General features: G+C 56.0%; 3 protein-coding genes across 8 annotated transcripts in view; 2 read left to right on the top strand and 1 right to left on the bottom strand.

Annotated features, from left to right (window-relative positions):
- The window catches only part of MAD1L1 (mitotic arrest deficient 1 like 1), a 423,851-nt gene extending 408,473 nt beyond the window's left edge, over positions 1–15,378 (bottom strand). For 3 of the 5 annotated variants that reach the window (XM_050784232.1, XM_050784236.1, XM_050784235.1), the window contains exons 1-7: positions 15,315–15,372; positions 12,931–13,107; positions 12,372–12,534; positions 7,911–8,051; positions 5,086–5,265; positions 1,923–2,047; positions 619–700 (exon numbers count right to left, since the gene is read on the bottom strand). In XM_050784232.1, coding sequence (XP_050640189.1) covers positions 619–700; positions 1,923–2,047; positions 5,086–5,265; positions 7,911–8,051; positions 12,372–12,521 — 678 coding nt within the window. In that variant the 5' untranslated portion in view covers positions 12,522–12,534; positions 12,931–13,107; positions 15,315–15,372. Of the gene's footprint in view, positions 1–618; positions 701–1,922; positions 2,048–5,085; positions 5,266–7,910; positions 8,052–12,371; positions 12,535–12,930; positions 13,111–15,314 lie in introns of all 5 variants that reach the window. The other 2 variants (XM_050784233.1, XM_050784234.1) reach the window with 2 other exon arrangements.
- The window catches only part of NUDT1 (nudix hydrolase 1), a 1,171,653-nt gene that overhangs the window by 1,132,975 nt on the left and 21,649 nt on the right, over positions 1–17,029 (top strand). The window lies entirely within an intron of this gene.
- CHST12 (carbohydrate sulfotransferase 12) overlaps positions 1–17,029 on the top strand; it is a 515,718-nt gene that overhangs the window by 234,344 nt on the left and 264,345 nt on the right. The gene's annotated exons all lie outside the window — the stretch shown is intronic.

The following is a 17,029-nucleotide window of genomic DNA, read 5'->3' on the forward strand; positions in this document are numbered from 1 at the left end:
ATCCTGAGAGGTGGGCTGAGGACTGCGAGGGGCCAGGGAACACCACTGGGAGGGGACGCGGCAGAAGCTAGGTTGGGGGTGCCAGTCAGCTCTGCAGCCAGGAAGAGCTGGTGTGAAGCGTGGAGGTGAGGGTGCACAGGGGCCAGAGCACAGGGTCTGGAGGCTGCTCTCCAGGCAACAAGAGGCAGGAGAGGGATCCGGAGTCAGCATCTCCCTGGCCCATCCTCCACAGGGAAATGGCACAGCCTGAGCTTGAGGCAGACGCCCTGAGAGACCCAGCTCCAGCTGTGCAACTGTGGGCAGATTTCTCAACCTCTCTATGCCTGTATCTTCTTCGCACACTCATCAGCACTTGATGTCATCACACACACGGACATTTCCTCTTCGTGTTTGTGGTCAGTCTCCCTCCTCTAAAATACACGCTCCCTGAGAGCAGAAGCATCTGCCTCATTCACCACGGCATCGCTGGTGCCCAGCACAGTGCTCAGCACACAGGGCAGAAGCGAACCTCACAGGAGGCCCACGGAGCTCGGCACCAGCGCAGAAAGGCCAACAGGAGCAGGCGAGTCAAGGCCACCACAGGGATGTCCACAAGGCCCCTGACACAGAGCGACTCACTTTAATCTGCTGCTCGTGGTCTGCTCTTGCTTCCTGGCTGGCCTGGAGTTCCTGGATTTTCTGATTGGCTTCCTGCCATTTTCTATTGAAAGAAAAATACATCACATACAGAAACAGGCTTGTGGCAAGGCCAACAATTCTCCTCAGCCTGAGACCCGCCCCAGCACAGACCCACGCACATTCATTCCCACCCCAAGGTTCAGGACCCCCTCTCCGGCACAGACCCCCCACACATACACTCCACTGCACGGGTACCCCAAGGTCCCAGGCCCCAGCCCCTGCGGGCTGTCTCTGCGGCCTCAGGCTGCTCATTCGGAAGGGTGCATAGTGAGCCCAGGCCACCTGCAAGGTCCTCTCCAGCAGTGGCACCCCCAGCTCTCACCTGCCTGCAGCAACTCCCAGCCCTGGTGCAGCTGCGGCAGGGCCCCACCCAGGAATGACCTCTCCTCTCCACTACGAAACTAGAACTCTACTAAAACAGCATTTGCTGAGGGAAGGTTCCAAGTCTAAAGGAGATGCCCAGTCTCCTGACCACACCTCCAGACAAGGCTCTCCCGTCTATACCTCGGCTGAGCCCAGCCCTGTGCCTCGACACCCCTTCCCAGCAGCGCCCCCTCTACCGCCAAGGCACATGGCGCTGCCCTCTGAACCTAGCCCTCAGCAGGGCACGGTGGCTTAGCCTGGGATCCCAGCACTCCAGGAGGCTGAGGCAGGAGGATCATTTGAGGCCAGGAGCTCAAGACCAGTCTGGGTGACAAAGCGAGATGGCCATCTCTACAAAACGTTTTTTAAAATTAGCCAGGTGCAAAATTAATCCCAGCTACTCGGTGGCTGAGGCAGGAGAATCACTGAACCCAGGAGGCGGAGGCTGCAGTGAGCCAAGATGGTGCCATTGTACTCCAGCGTGGGTGACAGAGCGAGACTCAATCTCAAAAAAAAAAAATCAGCCAGGTGTACTGCACATGCCTGCAGTCCCAGTTACTCTGGGTGCCACTGCACTCCAGGCTGGACGACAGAGTGAGACCTTGTCACAAAAAATAAAGTAAAATCTAGCTCTGCAGGAGCCCTCTCTAAGAAGGAGGAGGAGGAAGTTGCTGCCCCCATTTTGCTCCAGGAACATCAGGACACTTTCTGGGCTCATGGTCCTGGCTCCAGAGGCCTCAGCGTCTGCCCCTCTTGACTGTCTGTGAATTAGGACAGCACCCGGGAGTGCATCCACAACCCACCCAGCCACCAAGAGAGAGGTGGCGTGCACGCCCCCACACGTGGCCCGACCCCCGACCCCACACCCTGGCCCCGCCCACTTGTGCTGCAAGTCCAGCTGCTCCTGCAGCTCCTGCTTCTCCGACTCCAGGCGCTTCACCCGCATCTCCTGGTCCATCACGCTCCACTGCAGTTCCGAGATCCTCCCCTTGAGTGCGCTGATGGTCTAAAAGCAGAGGGGACCAGAGAGCCACTCAGTGAGTAGAGCCCATGTATGGAAGGAGCACATGGAGGTGAGAAGAGCGGACAGGCACCACCCACATGCTACAACCAAGCAGGAGGCAGAGGGGCAGAGGAATAGGGGGCAGAGGGGCATCAGGCAGAGGGACAGAGGGTAGGGGGACAGACGGCAAGCGGGCGATGGGGACAAGGGGAGCAGAGGAGCAGAGGGCCAGGGGGCAGAGTCACCTCCTTCTGGAGGATGCGGGTCCAGGCAGGCACTCACACGCAAGGCCCACCCTCCTCCTGGCACTCCAGAGCAGCACAGCCCAGAGCCTGCAACGAGCCATGCAGGAGCTGACTGAGGAGACCCAGGCCCCAGCCAGGGCCCCTGGAAAGGAGGCTTGGTAAGGCGGCTTCAGAAGCAAAAGTCCTCACCAGCCAAGATGGGCCTGGACTCAGGCCTGGCACCTGGCAGTCTCTGTGCCAGTGCTGCATGCTCCCAAAGTCCCACCAGGCATCCACATACCCACCACACCATCATTTTGGTCTTCCCTCCAATAGTGGCTCCTGTCGTCCCTCCCCAGCCACCCCAATGCTACTATGCCGGCTGTTTGCTAATGACATCGCCCTCGAACAACAGCAAGGCACTGGCCAACCAACAGGACAAAGACAGAGGCTGTGCAGGGGGCTAGGCGGTAGCTGTTGGGGAGGCCATGCGCTTGGAAGGGGAGCGCATAGCACAGGCAGGAGCACCCCTGGGGAGGCAAAGCCAACAGCCTCTCTGGCAGCCTCCAGGACACCAGGTCTGCCTGACAGCACGGAACCCGCGCGTGACAGAACCGCCACACTTCATCCTGACCACCCTCACCAGGCAACCTTCTGAGGACCCTAACCCTCTGGAAAAGCTCAGAAAACCCTAGGTGTCCTCAGAGAAAGAGCACGTGGGTCGAGCCAATGTGAGAAGCCGGACAGACCCTGAGAAGCATCACTGTAAGTTAACACAGGGAAACACATGGGCGTGATGTCAGCTCTGGGGACCATGCCCCCAGGGCAGGACAATGGCAAACTCACACAGCAAACGACCTGGGTGGGCCTGGCTGGGTGGCACCCTCCGCAAACAAGGAGGCCACAGCACTCATTTCCCTGTTCCTGAGAACCCGTGGCCAGCTCAGCCCGCTGAACCCTATCACTGCCGTCCACCCCACGACGCTCTGGGAAGGCGCGCATGGGGGCGGTGTGCTCCCAGAATGCCCACAACGGGTACGGTTTACTTCACCCAATGGTGAAGCATTAACCTGGGAGTCAAAAAAGAAGGTATTAAAAACATACTAACAATAAACACATCCTCCCAGAGGTCTTCTGAACTCAACTAATACACACCGGATGCCGGGACCAGGCTGGATGCAGGGCCGAGCCCACCTGCCCGCAGGGGCACCTGTGTTGTAGGGGACGCCGGACAGTTGGCAAGGAAGAGGCGCATAAGACAATTCCAGAGTAAGGAGGTTGACAATCAGGGCCCTGTGACAGGAGAAGGCAGCCAAGGCCTAGTGAGCAGGAGGGTTTGCCCTGAGGAGCTGCCACCCTAGCTTAGACGTGACAGGCCAAAGCAGCAGCGCCTGCAGCAGCGCGATTTCGCCTCACGGAGCCCCACCCCACTGGGCACCACCCTGCGGCTCCTGCAGTCTCCCACTCCTCTGCCCCTCGTGGAGTGCTGGGCACGACTCACCCTCCCCCATGGAACCACAGGCAGCGGGGACAGGGTCTGACCCACCTCCAGCACAGCCCAGCACACAGGAACTGGAACCCAGAGCACGGGCAAGGCAAGAGCAGCTTCTCGGAGGCCAATCACACCTCCTTTCCTGCCAACGTTCCCTCCAGAAGCAGATGGGGGAACAACCTCAACACGCTTCCCCAGCACCACCCACAGAAAGGACGCAGGGCCAGTTTCTGGACCCCTCCAGGACGCTTGCTGCACGCCCACCCCACCCCCACCCCTATGCCAGCAGATTTGCATGTCTCCTCTTGGCACCAGCAATCTTGATCTTCACAGAAAAAGGACAGGAGAGGTCAGAAGATTCCAATTTCCACCAGCGCCCACATCCAGGCTGTTTCTAAAATGCAAGCAACCTTCACCAGGACTGTGGTTCACACAGGCTCCGGTTCAGAGGCAATTCTCCCGACACCATCAGATGCCTGTAGACCTTGCGGATAGTCAAAGAAATGCAAATCCATTCGTGCCTACTTAAGCCTCCTGACGAAAGAACAGCTATTTCCAGAAAAGACCACCATCCACGACAGGGAAGGCTGCAGGGAAACTGGAGCCCTCAGCTGGGGCTCTGAGAACAACCGCTACAGAGACCGCCATCGCTGGGGACCTTATAGCCCAGGCCTAGGGGTCTGTCCAAAGTCAACAGAAGCGAGGGCTGCATAGATACACAAGTGAACACAAACACACTAAAAGTCCATAAACGACAAAAAACGGATTCATCAGCCTTCAAAATTCATAATTACAAATGAAAAAAAACTGCTTAACTTTTTTTTTTTTTTTTTTTCAGACAGAGTCTCACTGTGTTGCCCAGGCTGGAGTGGAATGGCGTGACCTTAGCTCACTGCAACCTCCACCTCCCCGGTGCAAGCGATTCTCCTGCCTCAGCCTCCCGAGTGGCTGGGACTACAGGCGCCCACCACCACGCCCAGCTAATTTTTGTATTTTTAGTAGAGATGGAGTTTCACCATGTTGGCCAGGCTGGTCTCCAACTCCCGACCTCAGGTGATCCACCCACCTTGGCCTCCCAAGTGCTGGGATTACAAACATGAGCCACCACGCCCAGCCCAAGTGCTCAACTTTTTAATTGAGAACTATAGAATGGAAAATTAATACTTCTACTGATTACAACTATGCAAAAAACGCAGCTGTCCGTGTGGGAAGCACAATTAAAAACACAGGCGCGGCGCTGCAGTGGTGAACAAGAGCATGCATTCCCTCTCCTCAGGAAAACAGTGCCAGGAGGGCAGTCCCCGCGGAGCGGAGGCCCCGCTCACCTCGCCGGCCTGGGCCAGGCTGTCCTCTTTCTCACGAAGCCTCTTGCTGGCAGCGTCCAGGTTCTGCTGACACTGCCTGTTGCGCTCCAGCTGCTCCTGCATCTTCTCCTCCGCCCCAGCCTCCCGCTCCTGAAGCTGCCGGATGCGCGTCAGGAGCTCCTGGTTGCGATCAACCTCGCGCTGTCAAGAGAGCAAGAGTCAGATGCCATGTGCCACCCACGGGAGGGTCAGCGGGGAGCCCTCACCCCCACGCCTCTCTCAGAACAGGCCGAGGCGCAAAAAAGAGGTGAGCAGGACGCATCAGCCAAGTCAGCGGCAGAACCAGGATGGAACCTGGGACCCAGCTCCAGTGCCGGCGCCCCCGCTGAGGCGCCATGACGGTGAGCACTGTGCAAAGTCAGGACTCCCAGGACAGGCACTTGGCACAGATCACACACACATTCATCACACCGTCTGCTCAGCAGTTGCCTCTGCAGGGAGAGGGAGCACGGGAAATCTACAATTCAGCATTGACCTTGGGGAGAAGCTGAGCTTTCACAGCACCAGCAAATCCTGTCTAACTTCACTCTGGCCGGCACTGAAATGAGCTGGCACTCCCCCAGCGAGCAGCCGATGGGGCAGAGACAGGTGGCGTGAGCAGGAGGCTGCGGACAGAAGCAGTTTACACTGGGCTCAAATCTGCCACACATGCACACCATCTCACACAAACCTCCAGAGCCACCCCCCCGACTGGCCTTGGGGAGGCTGCGTGGCTCTCACTGGTTGGGATGGGACATAACCAAGAAGCACGCTCAGACCTCCTGACTCTAATGACCCGCAGGCCCTGCAAGTTCACTGCCAGGTACGAGAGTCCCAGGAGGTGAAGGCGGTGAGTCCTGATGGAGCCCAGCACTCTGGGACCCTCTCGCCCTGCCTTCCTCGGGAAGCTCCAAGCACTCCCCCTGAGCCCAGGGAGGAGTATGAGCTTGTGCTGTCCTCATCTGGGGTACTCCAGCCCAAAGCCCAGGAGAGGTGTTACAGAGGTGGCTGCCTTCTGAGAGAGGCTGACCCGCACCTCGGAGGGACTCTAGCCCTTGTGAGCTGCAAGGGCTGCCTCACAACAACCAAGAGACTCTTCTGTGATGCAGAACAGGAGCTGGGGTTGGCATGGGGCTCCGCTCAGCACCATCACAGCCAGATGGGGCACCAGGCCCGGGACTGCCAGTCCTAGTGCAGACAGGGCAGCCAGCAGGTCGCCGGACTTCAGACACTTAGGTCTCAACCCCTAATAGGTATTTCCAGGTGGAACTCCAAGGAACAATTGGAAGACTACTGGTTCCAACTGTTCCTGGGATCCTGTGCAGCTGTGTCTGTGGGCAAGGAAGGAAAGTCCTGCTAGAAGGTGGCTGGAGCTCAGCAAGGAGCCCCAAGTGTAAGCTCACTCACCTGCATTCTTGGATTTCCCCAAGAAAGGGCCCCCGGAGACCCTACAATGACTCCTCCCTCAATACAACATTTGTGAGTACCCATAAAATGCCATAAGCTGCGCCACACAATGGAGATCCTAGGCGGAGTCAGGTGGGCCCTGCCCTCAGGGACTCTCGGCCCCAGAGGAACTCCAACAGCTGCACACTCCGTTCCTCCTGCCTGAGAGCCACAGCCATGCCATGAGCACGCTGCCTCCAAACTAATGACCTGGTGCCACCTCTCTACCCCTAACAAGGGAACCTCAATAGTTAGGGAGATTCCTGTGGCCTCTCCCTCCCCTTCCCACCAATTCCTCCAGGACTGTCCCTCCTAGGACCCACCCAGGCCGTGAGCAAAAGCCCCACCTCTCAGGGAAAACAGCTCTCAAAGCAGCAATGGAGCCAAGCCTGAGGCCGTGGCCCCCACCCCATGGCACCTCAGGCTCACTGAGCCCACACAACGCACCACAGCCAGGATCTGCAGGCCAGGGGCAAGGAATCCAACCAGCATCACACCCCGGAAGACGTGAGCTATTTTTCTAGGGCCTAGGAGAGTATGTGAACAAACCGCACGATGCCAGGGAGGGGCTAGACATCTACCCGCCGAAAGACGGCACACAGGCCAAGGAGACTTCCCGCCCAATACTCTGCCTGAACCTTGGCAGCATTTCCACAACTGATCAGCACTGACCGAAACGCTGGCAAAGCGCTATTCATCAGAGCAGAGGGAATTCGCACACTCAGTGGAAACCTAATTCCCTCCCCAAGGACAGGGTGTTTTCCCTGCTGCCCTGGGTGAGCCAGGAGCAACACACAGCCACCACTGAGGCCGGCACCCTTCGCTAGGGCCCTCCAACCCAAAGGCCCAGCATGGACCGGGACCCTGTTCCACCCCGTGACCTCCTAAGCCTGTCCCTCCTACACCACTCGGCATTTCTGTCAGACCTGCATTCCAATTCTTCCAGAGGGAAGAGGAAACCAGGAGACCCAACAAAGGAATCTGTGCCGGCACCGCAGCCTCACTGAACAGACACAGCAAGTGTTCCCATTTCATGCCATCCTCCTCTAGGACAGCAAGCATAACCAATACCTGCCCCACAGCATGCGTGGCCTCAGAAGGAATGTCCTGGCAACCGTGACACAGGGCATGTCAGGCTTCCAGTCAGCTGGGTTCTGATTTCCTACGGCCTGGCAGGTACCATGCACAGCCCCCTTGCTCCCAGGGGCTGCGATCTGAATTCTTATAACCTGGCAGGTACCGTGCACAGCCCTCTTGCTCCCAGGTACTGGGATCTGATTTCTTACGACCTGGCAGGTACGGTGCACAGTCCCCTTGCTTCAGTGGCTGGCTGGGCTGACCCTCGCCCCACGTGAACCCACCTCGTAGTTCCTGGCACTGGTGCTCGCCGCTCTCTCCAGCTCCACTCGAGCCCTCTTGTGACTCAGTTCCATCTGCATCTTCTCCCGCTCCACCTGGATGAGGTGAGACTTCGAACGGATCTGCTCTGCTCTTTCCTCCAGCTGAGAGGGACATACCCAAAGAAAAACAGAATGCTCAGTGACTGCATCAAACAAGGTTGAGTGACTCAGTGCAGCGGACACATCTCTGAGCACCCATTCCCGCAGGTCCTGTGCTAATTCTTGATGTGCCCCAGCTACCGGGCCCCAGGCTGGGGAACCGGGGAGTGGCAGGCAGTGGGAAGGTGAAAAAGCTTAGGAAGAGGAAGACGTCTTTTGAGATGACATTAAGCATATTAGTGAACGCAATGGCCTCGAATGCCACCCATTTATTTACCAGCCAATGGCTCTGTGGGTCAGAAGTCCAGACGTAGGTGGCTGCGTTCTCTGAACAGGGTCTCCCAGGCTAAAAATCAATGCAGTCGACCAGGTCGTGTTCTCAGGTGGAGCTCAGCATCCTCTCACAAGCTCACAGGGATGGAGAATGAGGTCTCCTTCCCGACCAGCTGCCAGCCCAGTACGGCCATCCACTCCTAGGAGCTGCCCACATCCCTTGCCACATGGACCTCTCCCTCTCCAAAATCAACCACGTCCAATCTCCCTTGTAAAATCCCGCTCCTGCCATGTCTCTGACTGCTCCGCCTCAGATGTCTGGACTGAGACTTAAAGGGCTCTGGTGAGCAGATCAAGCCCACCCAGGGAGTGGTCAAGTCCACCCAGGTAATCTCCTTATCTCAAGGTCAACAGATCAGAGACCTTAATTACATTTGCACAATCCCACAATGATACCTAGTCAGTATCGACTTAAACCTGGGAGGCAGTAGGAAGGTGAGTGTGCACTAGAGCCTGGAATCTGGGGGCCCTCTCAGAAGCCTGCCTACCACACAGGCCTAGTGATTACAGGTGAGCTGAGCCTCACAGAGCCCCAGAAGACTTGCCAAACAGTTCCAGAGTCGGCCTTTGGGTACGACCTGCTCAGCTGGAGGAAAAGGCAGAGTCACCAACTCTTCATATAGCCCAGAGCCTTGCAGTGCAGCATCTCTCAGCACTTAACAAATGCAGAGTCTCAGGCTACACCCCAGATCTATTCAATCAGAATCTTCTCTTTAGGTTGGGCGCAGTGGCTCACGCCTGTAATCCCAGTACTTCAGGAGGCCAAGTCGGGTGGATCACTTGAGGCCGGGAGTTCGAGATCAGTCTGGCTAACATGGGGAAACCCCGTCTCTACTAAAAATACAAAAATTAGCCAGTGTAGTGGTGCACACATGTAATCCCAGCTACTCAGGAGGCTGAGGCAGGAGAAATGCTTGAACCCAGGAGGTGGAGGTTGCAGTGAGCCAAGATCACACCACTGCACTCCAGTCTGGGTGATAGGGCAGGAGTTCGTCTTGGAAAAAAAAAAAATCTAGGCCAGGCACGGTGGCTCATGCCTGTAATCCCAGTAGTTCGGGGGCCAAAGTGGGTACATCACTTGAGGTCAGGCGTTCGAGACTAGCCTGGCCAACATGGTGAAACCCTGTCTCTAGTCAAAACTACAAAAATTAGCCGGGCATGGTGGTACGCACCTGTAATCTCAGCTACTCCGGAGGCTGAGGTGGGAGAATCACTTGAACCCAGGAGACGGAGGCTGCAGTGAGCCAACATTATACCACTGCACTCCAGCCTGGATGACAGAGTAAGACCCTGTCTCCAAAAGAAAAAAGAAACTTCTTTTTAAACACATTCTCAGGGCGTTCACATGCACGTGAAAGTTTGATAAGCACCAGAGTAGAGTGGTGGTTCCCAATGAGGGCCAGTTTTGCCCCTGGGAACATCTGGCACTGTCTGGAGACACCTGACTGTCACAGAAGGGTGGTCATATGTGTGTGCTGCTGGCTGGCATCCAGGGGGTAGAGGCCAGGGATGTTGTTCAACAGCCCACAATGCACAAGAAAGTCCTGAGAAAAAAAGAATTACCCAACCCAAATGCCAAGCATGCCAAGGCTAGGAAAGCCCGGGACGGGGGAGGGAAGTTTCTCTGTTCTCCCACCTGTGTTCTCTGGTGGCCCAAGCCCACGCTTCCTTTCTTACTATGTTACCGTGTCTCGATTCCCAGCTGCCGCTGTTTGGGCATTCCTAAGACTGCCCTTCAAACTCAGCAGCCTTCCTGGTCTCACTTCTGTGTCTGCAGTCAAACCTGAGCCTCTCGAGAAGGGTGGGCACCCCACCTGCAGGGGGCACGACCGGCAGGGACCAGGAGTCCCAGACACACCTGATCCGTGTGCCACCTCTGCCTGGAGCTAACTACAACTGAAAGACAGCAACTGAAAGCTTGCCCTTACATTAAATCAACACAGATGTGTGATAAACCAGACAGCACACATTCCCCCGGCCTGCCATGGACTCCAGGCCCTCTCTGCCATGCCAGGGGCTCAGCAGGAGAGAAAGAACCACAACAAAGTCCAGAAACGGGATGTGACAGGGGCCAGGGACCAAGGCTGGGCTCACCGACATCACTCTGCTCGCCACCTCGCTCTGACTACCGCACCCCATCACTGATCCCCTCACCGAAAGGCCCTTAACAGTGAGCACGGGGGCCTCTCAGGTCCAAGACAGACTAGAATCCCAAAGCTTTGACAGATAGGCCAAGAGGTCCCAGACATTTGCATCAAGGAAATTACAGCATTTCAGACCAGAGTTGCCAACTCTGTCATCCAGGCTGGAGGGCAGTGGCGTGATCTCAGCTCACTGCAACCTCTGCCTCCTGGGTTCAAGCGATTCTCCTGCCTCAGCCTCCCGAGTAGGTGAGATGACAGGTGTACGCACCCGCCTAATTTTTGTATTTTTAGTAGAGATGGGGTTTCACCAAGTTGGTCAGGCTGGTCTCAAATTCCTGACCTCAAGTGAACCACCCACCTCAGGCTCCCAAAGTGCTGGGATTCTAGGCGTGAGCCGCCGCAACCAGTTCAGAGTTGGCAACTTCTAATTTTGCCAGTGATAAAAACAACAACCATCTATTACCTTCATAATTTCATAAAAGAGCATTTACATATACATATCACATATATACATACACACACATATATATGTGACCTAATCTCAGAATACAAAACTGTCCTCATGAAGAAACGGCAGTAAGCAAGCTAGCAGCCAGCATTCTTTTTTTTTTTTTCTTTTTTGAGACGGGGTCTCGCTCTGTCGCCCAGGCTGGAGTGCAGTGGCGCGATCTCGGCTCACTGTAAGCTCCGCCTCCCGGGTTCACACCATTCTCCTGCCTCAGCCTCCCGAGCAGCTGGGACTACAGGTGCCACGCCCAGTTAATTTTTTGTATTTTTAGTAGAGACAGGGTTTCACCATGTTAGCCAGGATGGTCTCGATCTCCTGACCTCGTGATCCGCCCATCTCGGCCTCCCAAACTGCTGGGATTACAGGTGTGAGCCACCACATCCAGCCACAAGCTAGCATTCTAATAAACACATATTAATTCAATTATGCAACAAAACAAATGCACACACACACAGCTTTACCAAATGCAGCAGGGCCTCATCTGGGCTCTGAGAGCACAGGAAGCCAGAGCCTCCTCTAACGGGCACAGGACTACAGAATGGCTCTGGGGCCTGCAGCAGGGACTGGGAAAGAGGGTCCAGGCAGAGGGGTCTAGAGGAGCCTGTGCAGCCACAGGGCCCAGGCAAGGCTGGAGACACTACTTGCCAGCACTCCCCAGCACTCCACTCCCCACCACTCGGGGGCCCCGTTATCCCAGCCCCACGTGGGGCTGGGCCCATCACTCTTTGGATCCTGAAGTCCTTCAGGAGACCTGAGTCCTCTGCAGTTGTGTCTACAGTGAGCAATCCCCCAAGAACTTGTAACGAAACCAAATACAACTATTTTATAGAAGAAATCCGTAAAAATCACCCCAAAATCTGAAAATGGCCCTCTACAGCCTGAGACCACAAAACATCCCGTCCTTCTGCTCACGGCTGTGGCTTTGTCTCTGGGCTGCCGGGCACTCCCGCACTGTGTTTCCGACACAGCCTGCCCGACGGTCCTGCTGCTCACACTCCCAGGCAGTTTGGGTTCTGTCCTCAATTAGATGAACGAACTGGCTTTCCGATCCTGTCACCAGGGTCTGTGGGTGCACTTGTGTGAATGCAATGCTGAGCGCCAGGCCCACTCAGGGTGCTAACAAGGCAGGCCTTCGAGCCAGGATGGCTCAGGGCCCCAACTAGCCTCCAGCTACTGCCCCAAAACGAGAAGTGGCCACAGTGAGGCCTGGAAGATGAGCAGCTGGTCTCTAGGCTGAGCTAATACTGACCCACCTCAACTACAGAACACTTGAACAGGCCCTGCCTGGGCCCAGGGGTCTCCCCAGAGAAGACTCCCACCCAGGCACATGCCACTCACCTGCATGCTCTGCTGGTACTGCATCTGCAGAGAACCTGGGGCCAAGGTGGAAATATCCAGTCCAGATCCTCCCTCCACCCGCTGAGAGATGAAGTTGTTCAAAGATCTCAGGGTGGATAAAACCGTGGTGTTTTCCCCCAGGTCTTCCATGGTTGCTTTCCTTCTGGGAACAGACAAAGGACTGGTCAGGGCCAGCCTTTCTACGTGCCATCAGCTGTGCAGTCAGCGGGGCCTCTGGACATCCCCACTCCCCTAACGCTCATTGGAGCCCATAATACACCAGTGTCTGTAACCACATTCTTCAAAGGCAACTGGGAGCCATGCTGCCAATTTACCAGACAAAAAATGGAAGCAAGAAAGCATGCCACCAAATCCCCGCCACCGAGCCACCGACTGAGTCTCAGCTGCACACAGACGGACAGCTGGCGCCCAAGAGGCGGGGCTCAGCACTCAGGTGGCACGTCCTCCCACAGCACTGTAAGAGGGTTCTCCAGAGAGACAGAGCCAACAGGACAGAGACAGACACACGAGAGGGGCATTATTAGGGAAACGGACTCACACGATTAGGGAGACTGTCCCACAACAGGCCGTCTGTAAGCTGGAGCCCTAGAAGCCTGGCAGTGTGACACAGTCCAAGTCTGAAGGCCTCAGAGCCAGGGGGGGCGATGGTGTAATTCTCAGTTCGAGGAACTGCTGGAACAAGTCCTGGAGACCAAAGGCCGGTGAGCTTGGAGTGCTGCTGTTGAGGAGAGGAGAAGAAGGGTGTATCCCAGCTCCCGCAGGCAGATGGACACATTCGTCTTTTCTGTTTTTGTCCTCTCCAGGCCCCAGGCTCTTGGATGGTGCCCCCAACACTGGGGGGTGGATCTTCAGCACCTGGTCCACTCAGACTCCCAAGCTCATCACCTCTGGAAACACCCTCACAGGCACACCCAGAAACAAAAATGATGCTTTCCCAGGTTTCTAGAAATTCCTGAATCCAGTCAGCTGATGCCTGAAACTAACTACCAGGAGCACTCACAAAAAAGTCTGGCCTCCTGCCCAGGTGGGATGGCTCACGCCTGTAATCCCAGCACTTTGGGAGGTGGAGGCAGGCAGATCACTTGAGGTCAGGAGTTCAAGACCAGATTGGCCAACATGGCAAAATCCCATCTCTAATAAAATACAAACACTAGCCGGGTGTGGTGGTGCGCGCCTGTAATCCCAGCTATTCAGGAGGCTGTGGCACAAGAAACGCTTGAACCTGGGAGGTGGAAGTTGCAGTGAGCTGAGACCGCACTACTGCACTCCAGATTGGGTAACAGAGTAAGACTGTGCCTCAAAATAAATAAATATTAATTAATTAATTAAGGCCAGGCACTGTGGCTCATGCCTGTAATCCCAGCACTTTGCAAGGCCAAGACGGGCAGATGACCTGAGGTCAGGAGTTCGAGACCAGCCTGGCCAACATGGTGAAACCCTGTCTCTATTAAAGCCGGATGTGGTGGTATGCACCTGTAATCCCAGCTACTCCGGAGGCTGGGACAGGAGAATTGCTTGAACCTAGGAGGCAGAGGTTGCATGCAGTGAGCTGAGATCGCACCACTGCACTCCAGCCTGGACAACAGAGCAAGACACCGTTTCAAAAAATAATAATAATTAATTTTTTAAAAAGTCTGGCCTCTGGGAATCAGAAATGAGGCATGCAACAGTGACAGTAAAGATGATCATCACAGCTGTGCTAATTTTCATTGTTTATTTCTAGTGACATTAATAAGTACTACTACTATTTTCAACTAGGTACCAGAAAGAAAGGTATCTGACATTTCCGAGCACGGAGACTTCTTGAACTTCAGTTTCCTCATCTGTCAACTCATGACAGTGAAATCTACTTGCAAAGTTGTGGAGAATGGGGTCAATATCCCTCAAGTCTTCCACTGCTAGATAATGGGAATGCGGCCGCAGGTTGACCAGCACTACATTTGTAAGCTCAATCTTAACAGGGTGGTGAATCAGGTCTTTTTACACAGATTCTAGAGATGATGAAACTGAAGCTTCAAAAAGTTACAGAACGGAGATTGGGAACTTGGGTCTGTCTGGCGTTGGAAGGCTGAAGACAAGCAGCAGCAAAGAACTTTGCACCCCTAACACCTGCGCTGACGATGGTCTCACAGCAGGCCGGCCCACCAGCCCTAACGAGGGGAACAGCCAAGCGCGTTTAACAACCAAAAGGTAGAACTCCTGCAGCTGCACAGTTTCTGAGTTTCCACTGAACAAGAACCTCAGCCTGCTGCAAGCAGAGCCCTGAGCTCCCCAGGCTGCGAGCCCCGCAGAGGCAGGCCAGCCTGCAGGGAGGCTCCACAGCCCAATTCCTCCATTGCCCAGAAGAGACCAGGGCGACCCCTGCCATCCCCGAGGGGAAACCGGGCCCACACGCCCCCTTCCTGAGAGCGGGCCCGCGCGAGCCACGAGGATGCCAAGAGCCCCTGCAGCCCCGACTTCTCCACCAGGCGCCAGCTCAGGCCCCTTCCTCGGCGCGCCGGCACCCTAGCCCGGAGACCCCCACGGCGGGCACGGGGACCCCCACGGGGGGGACCCGGACCCCGGGGCTGGGGCCACGAGCACGCGCCCCTCGGCCGCCCGCCCTGGCACAAGGGACTGCTGCGGAAACCCAGGCGAGGGGCCCGCTGTACCCAGCACAGCCCGAAGTGGGGCGTGGGGACAGCGGAGTGGGGACAGGGGAGTGGGGAGAGGAGGGGAGAGGAGGGGAGAGCACAGAGAGGGGAGCGCGCCCATGGGAGACGGGGCGGGCGCGCGGTCCTGAGGCACGGGGTCCAGGGTCCTTGTGCCCCACCCTGGCGGGCACACCCGGTCCGGGCCCTCGGCCCCGCCCTTGCCACCCCCGGGACCCCCGGGACCCCAGGACCCCAGAACCCCGCCGCCCGCGCAAGCCGGGCCGCTCACCTCAGTAGCCCGCAGCCCACTTGCCGCCGCCGCTCGGATCTCCCTCCGCTCCGCCCGCGCCCACTTATCGCGACACTTGCGCCTGCGCTCTCGCGAGACCTGGGTGGGAACCGGGCCGTAAAGAACCGAGTCTTCGCACCAGCTGGTCCTGGGGCCTCCGTGCCCGCACCCAGAGCCGCCACCCCCGGGAGACTACACACGGAAAGGACTCGGAACCGAAGGCCGGGCCAAGGCGCAGTCGGGGTCCCCGACCCCGCGCAGGACGCGCTTCCACTAAGGCTTTCGCCTCGCGCCGTAATGTGTGGAATAGCCGCGCCCATAGCAGCCTCCTGCAACAAACTTGCACTGTTGACTCTTCCCAAAATTTTGCTACTCAGTATCAGCTTGAATCAATCCGTTATTTTGCTTTTATCTGGGCCCACTAGAAATGCAATTTATGCTACTAGGCTACCTCCTAATGCTCTGCAAGCCAAGGCACAAAATCCAACGGGGTGAGGTCAGGCCCCACTATTATTACGGTAACCTTCGTCTATCCTTCAATTTGGAGCCTTCCTGAGAAGAGTGTGCCTCCTCTCTTCTTCCCACCTCTGCCCAGTCCCTGGCTTCCCTCTAAGAAGATGCTGTTCCTAAGGGTCTACATTGAATTTTTCTTCTTCCAGAGAAAAAGACTTCCAAGTTGTGTGCCCCGGAAATGAAATGGAATGAGAACGAGGTGGAGTAGGGCAAGAGAGTCCCTGGACTTAACTACCTGACTGCAACCAGAAATAAAATGAAAAGCCAAAACATCTGGCGGCTGGGCGCCGTGCCTCACGCCTGTAATCCCAGCACTTTGGCAGGCCGAGGCGGGTGGATCACGAGGTCAGGAGATCGAGACCTTCTTGACTAACACGGTGAAACCCCGTCTCTACTAAAAATACAAAAAAAAAAAATTAGCCGGGCTTGGTGGTGGGTGCCTGTAGTCCCATGTACTCAGGAGACTGAGGCAGAATGGCGTGAACTTCGGGAGGTGGAGCTTACAGTGAGCCGTTTCAAGGCACTCCAGCTTGGGCGACAGAGCGAGACTCCGTTTCAAAAAAAAAACAAGTCAAAACATCTGACCTGCAGTTTCCTTTGGGGAGCTGGACCAAGCCCCAGATCCCTGATGGCGATTCCTGGGTTTCCAGACTTACTGCACTGGTGCTTGGAATTGAATCATAGTTACAGTCAACACACTTCTTGAGGGATGAGTACACCTCCAGGAAATGGCTTTGAGGAAGCCAGTTTTAAAAAAACAAAACTTAAAAGCATGAAAGTCCCTTACAATAATGCAACCTCTATTTTATTAAATATAAAGCTGCGGCCGGGCGCGGTGGCTCAAGCCTGTAATCCCAGCACTTTGGGAGGCCGAGACGGGCGGATCACGAGGTCAGGAGATCGAGACCATCCTGGCTGACACTGTGAAACCCCGTCTCTACTAAAAACTACAAAAAACTAGCCGGGCGAGGTGGCAGGCGCCTGTAGTCCCAGCTACTCGGGAGGCTGAGGCAGGAGAATGGCGTGAACCCGGGAGGCGGAGCTTGCAGTGAGCTGAGATCCGGCCACTGCACTCCAGCCTGGGTGGCAGAGCGAGACTCCGTCTCAAAAAAAAAAAAATAAATAAATAAATAAATAAATAAATAAATATAAAGCTGCATCAAGTTCCTAGAAGAGTAAAAGAAAATAAACACACCACATCA

Source organism: Macaca thibetana, chromosome 3, assembly GCF_024542745.1.
Source record: "Macaca thibetana thibetana isolate TM-01 chromosome 3, ASM2454274v1, whole genome shotgun sequence".
Taxonomy (NCBI): domain Eukaryota; kingdom Metazoa; phylum Chordata; class Mammalia; order Primates; family Cercopithecidae; genus Macaca; species Macaca thibetana.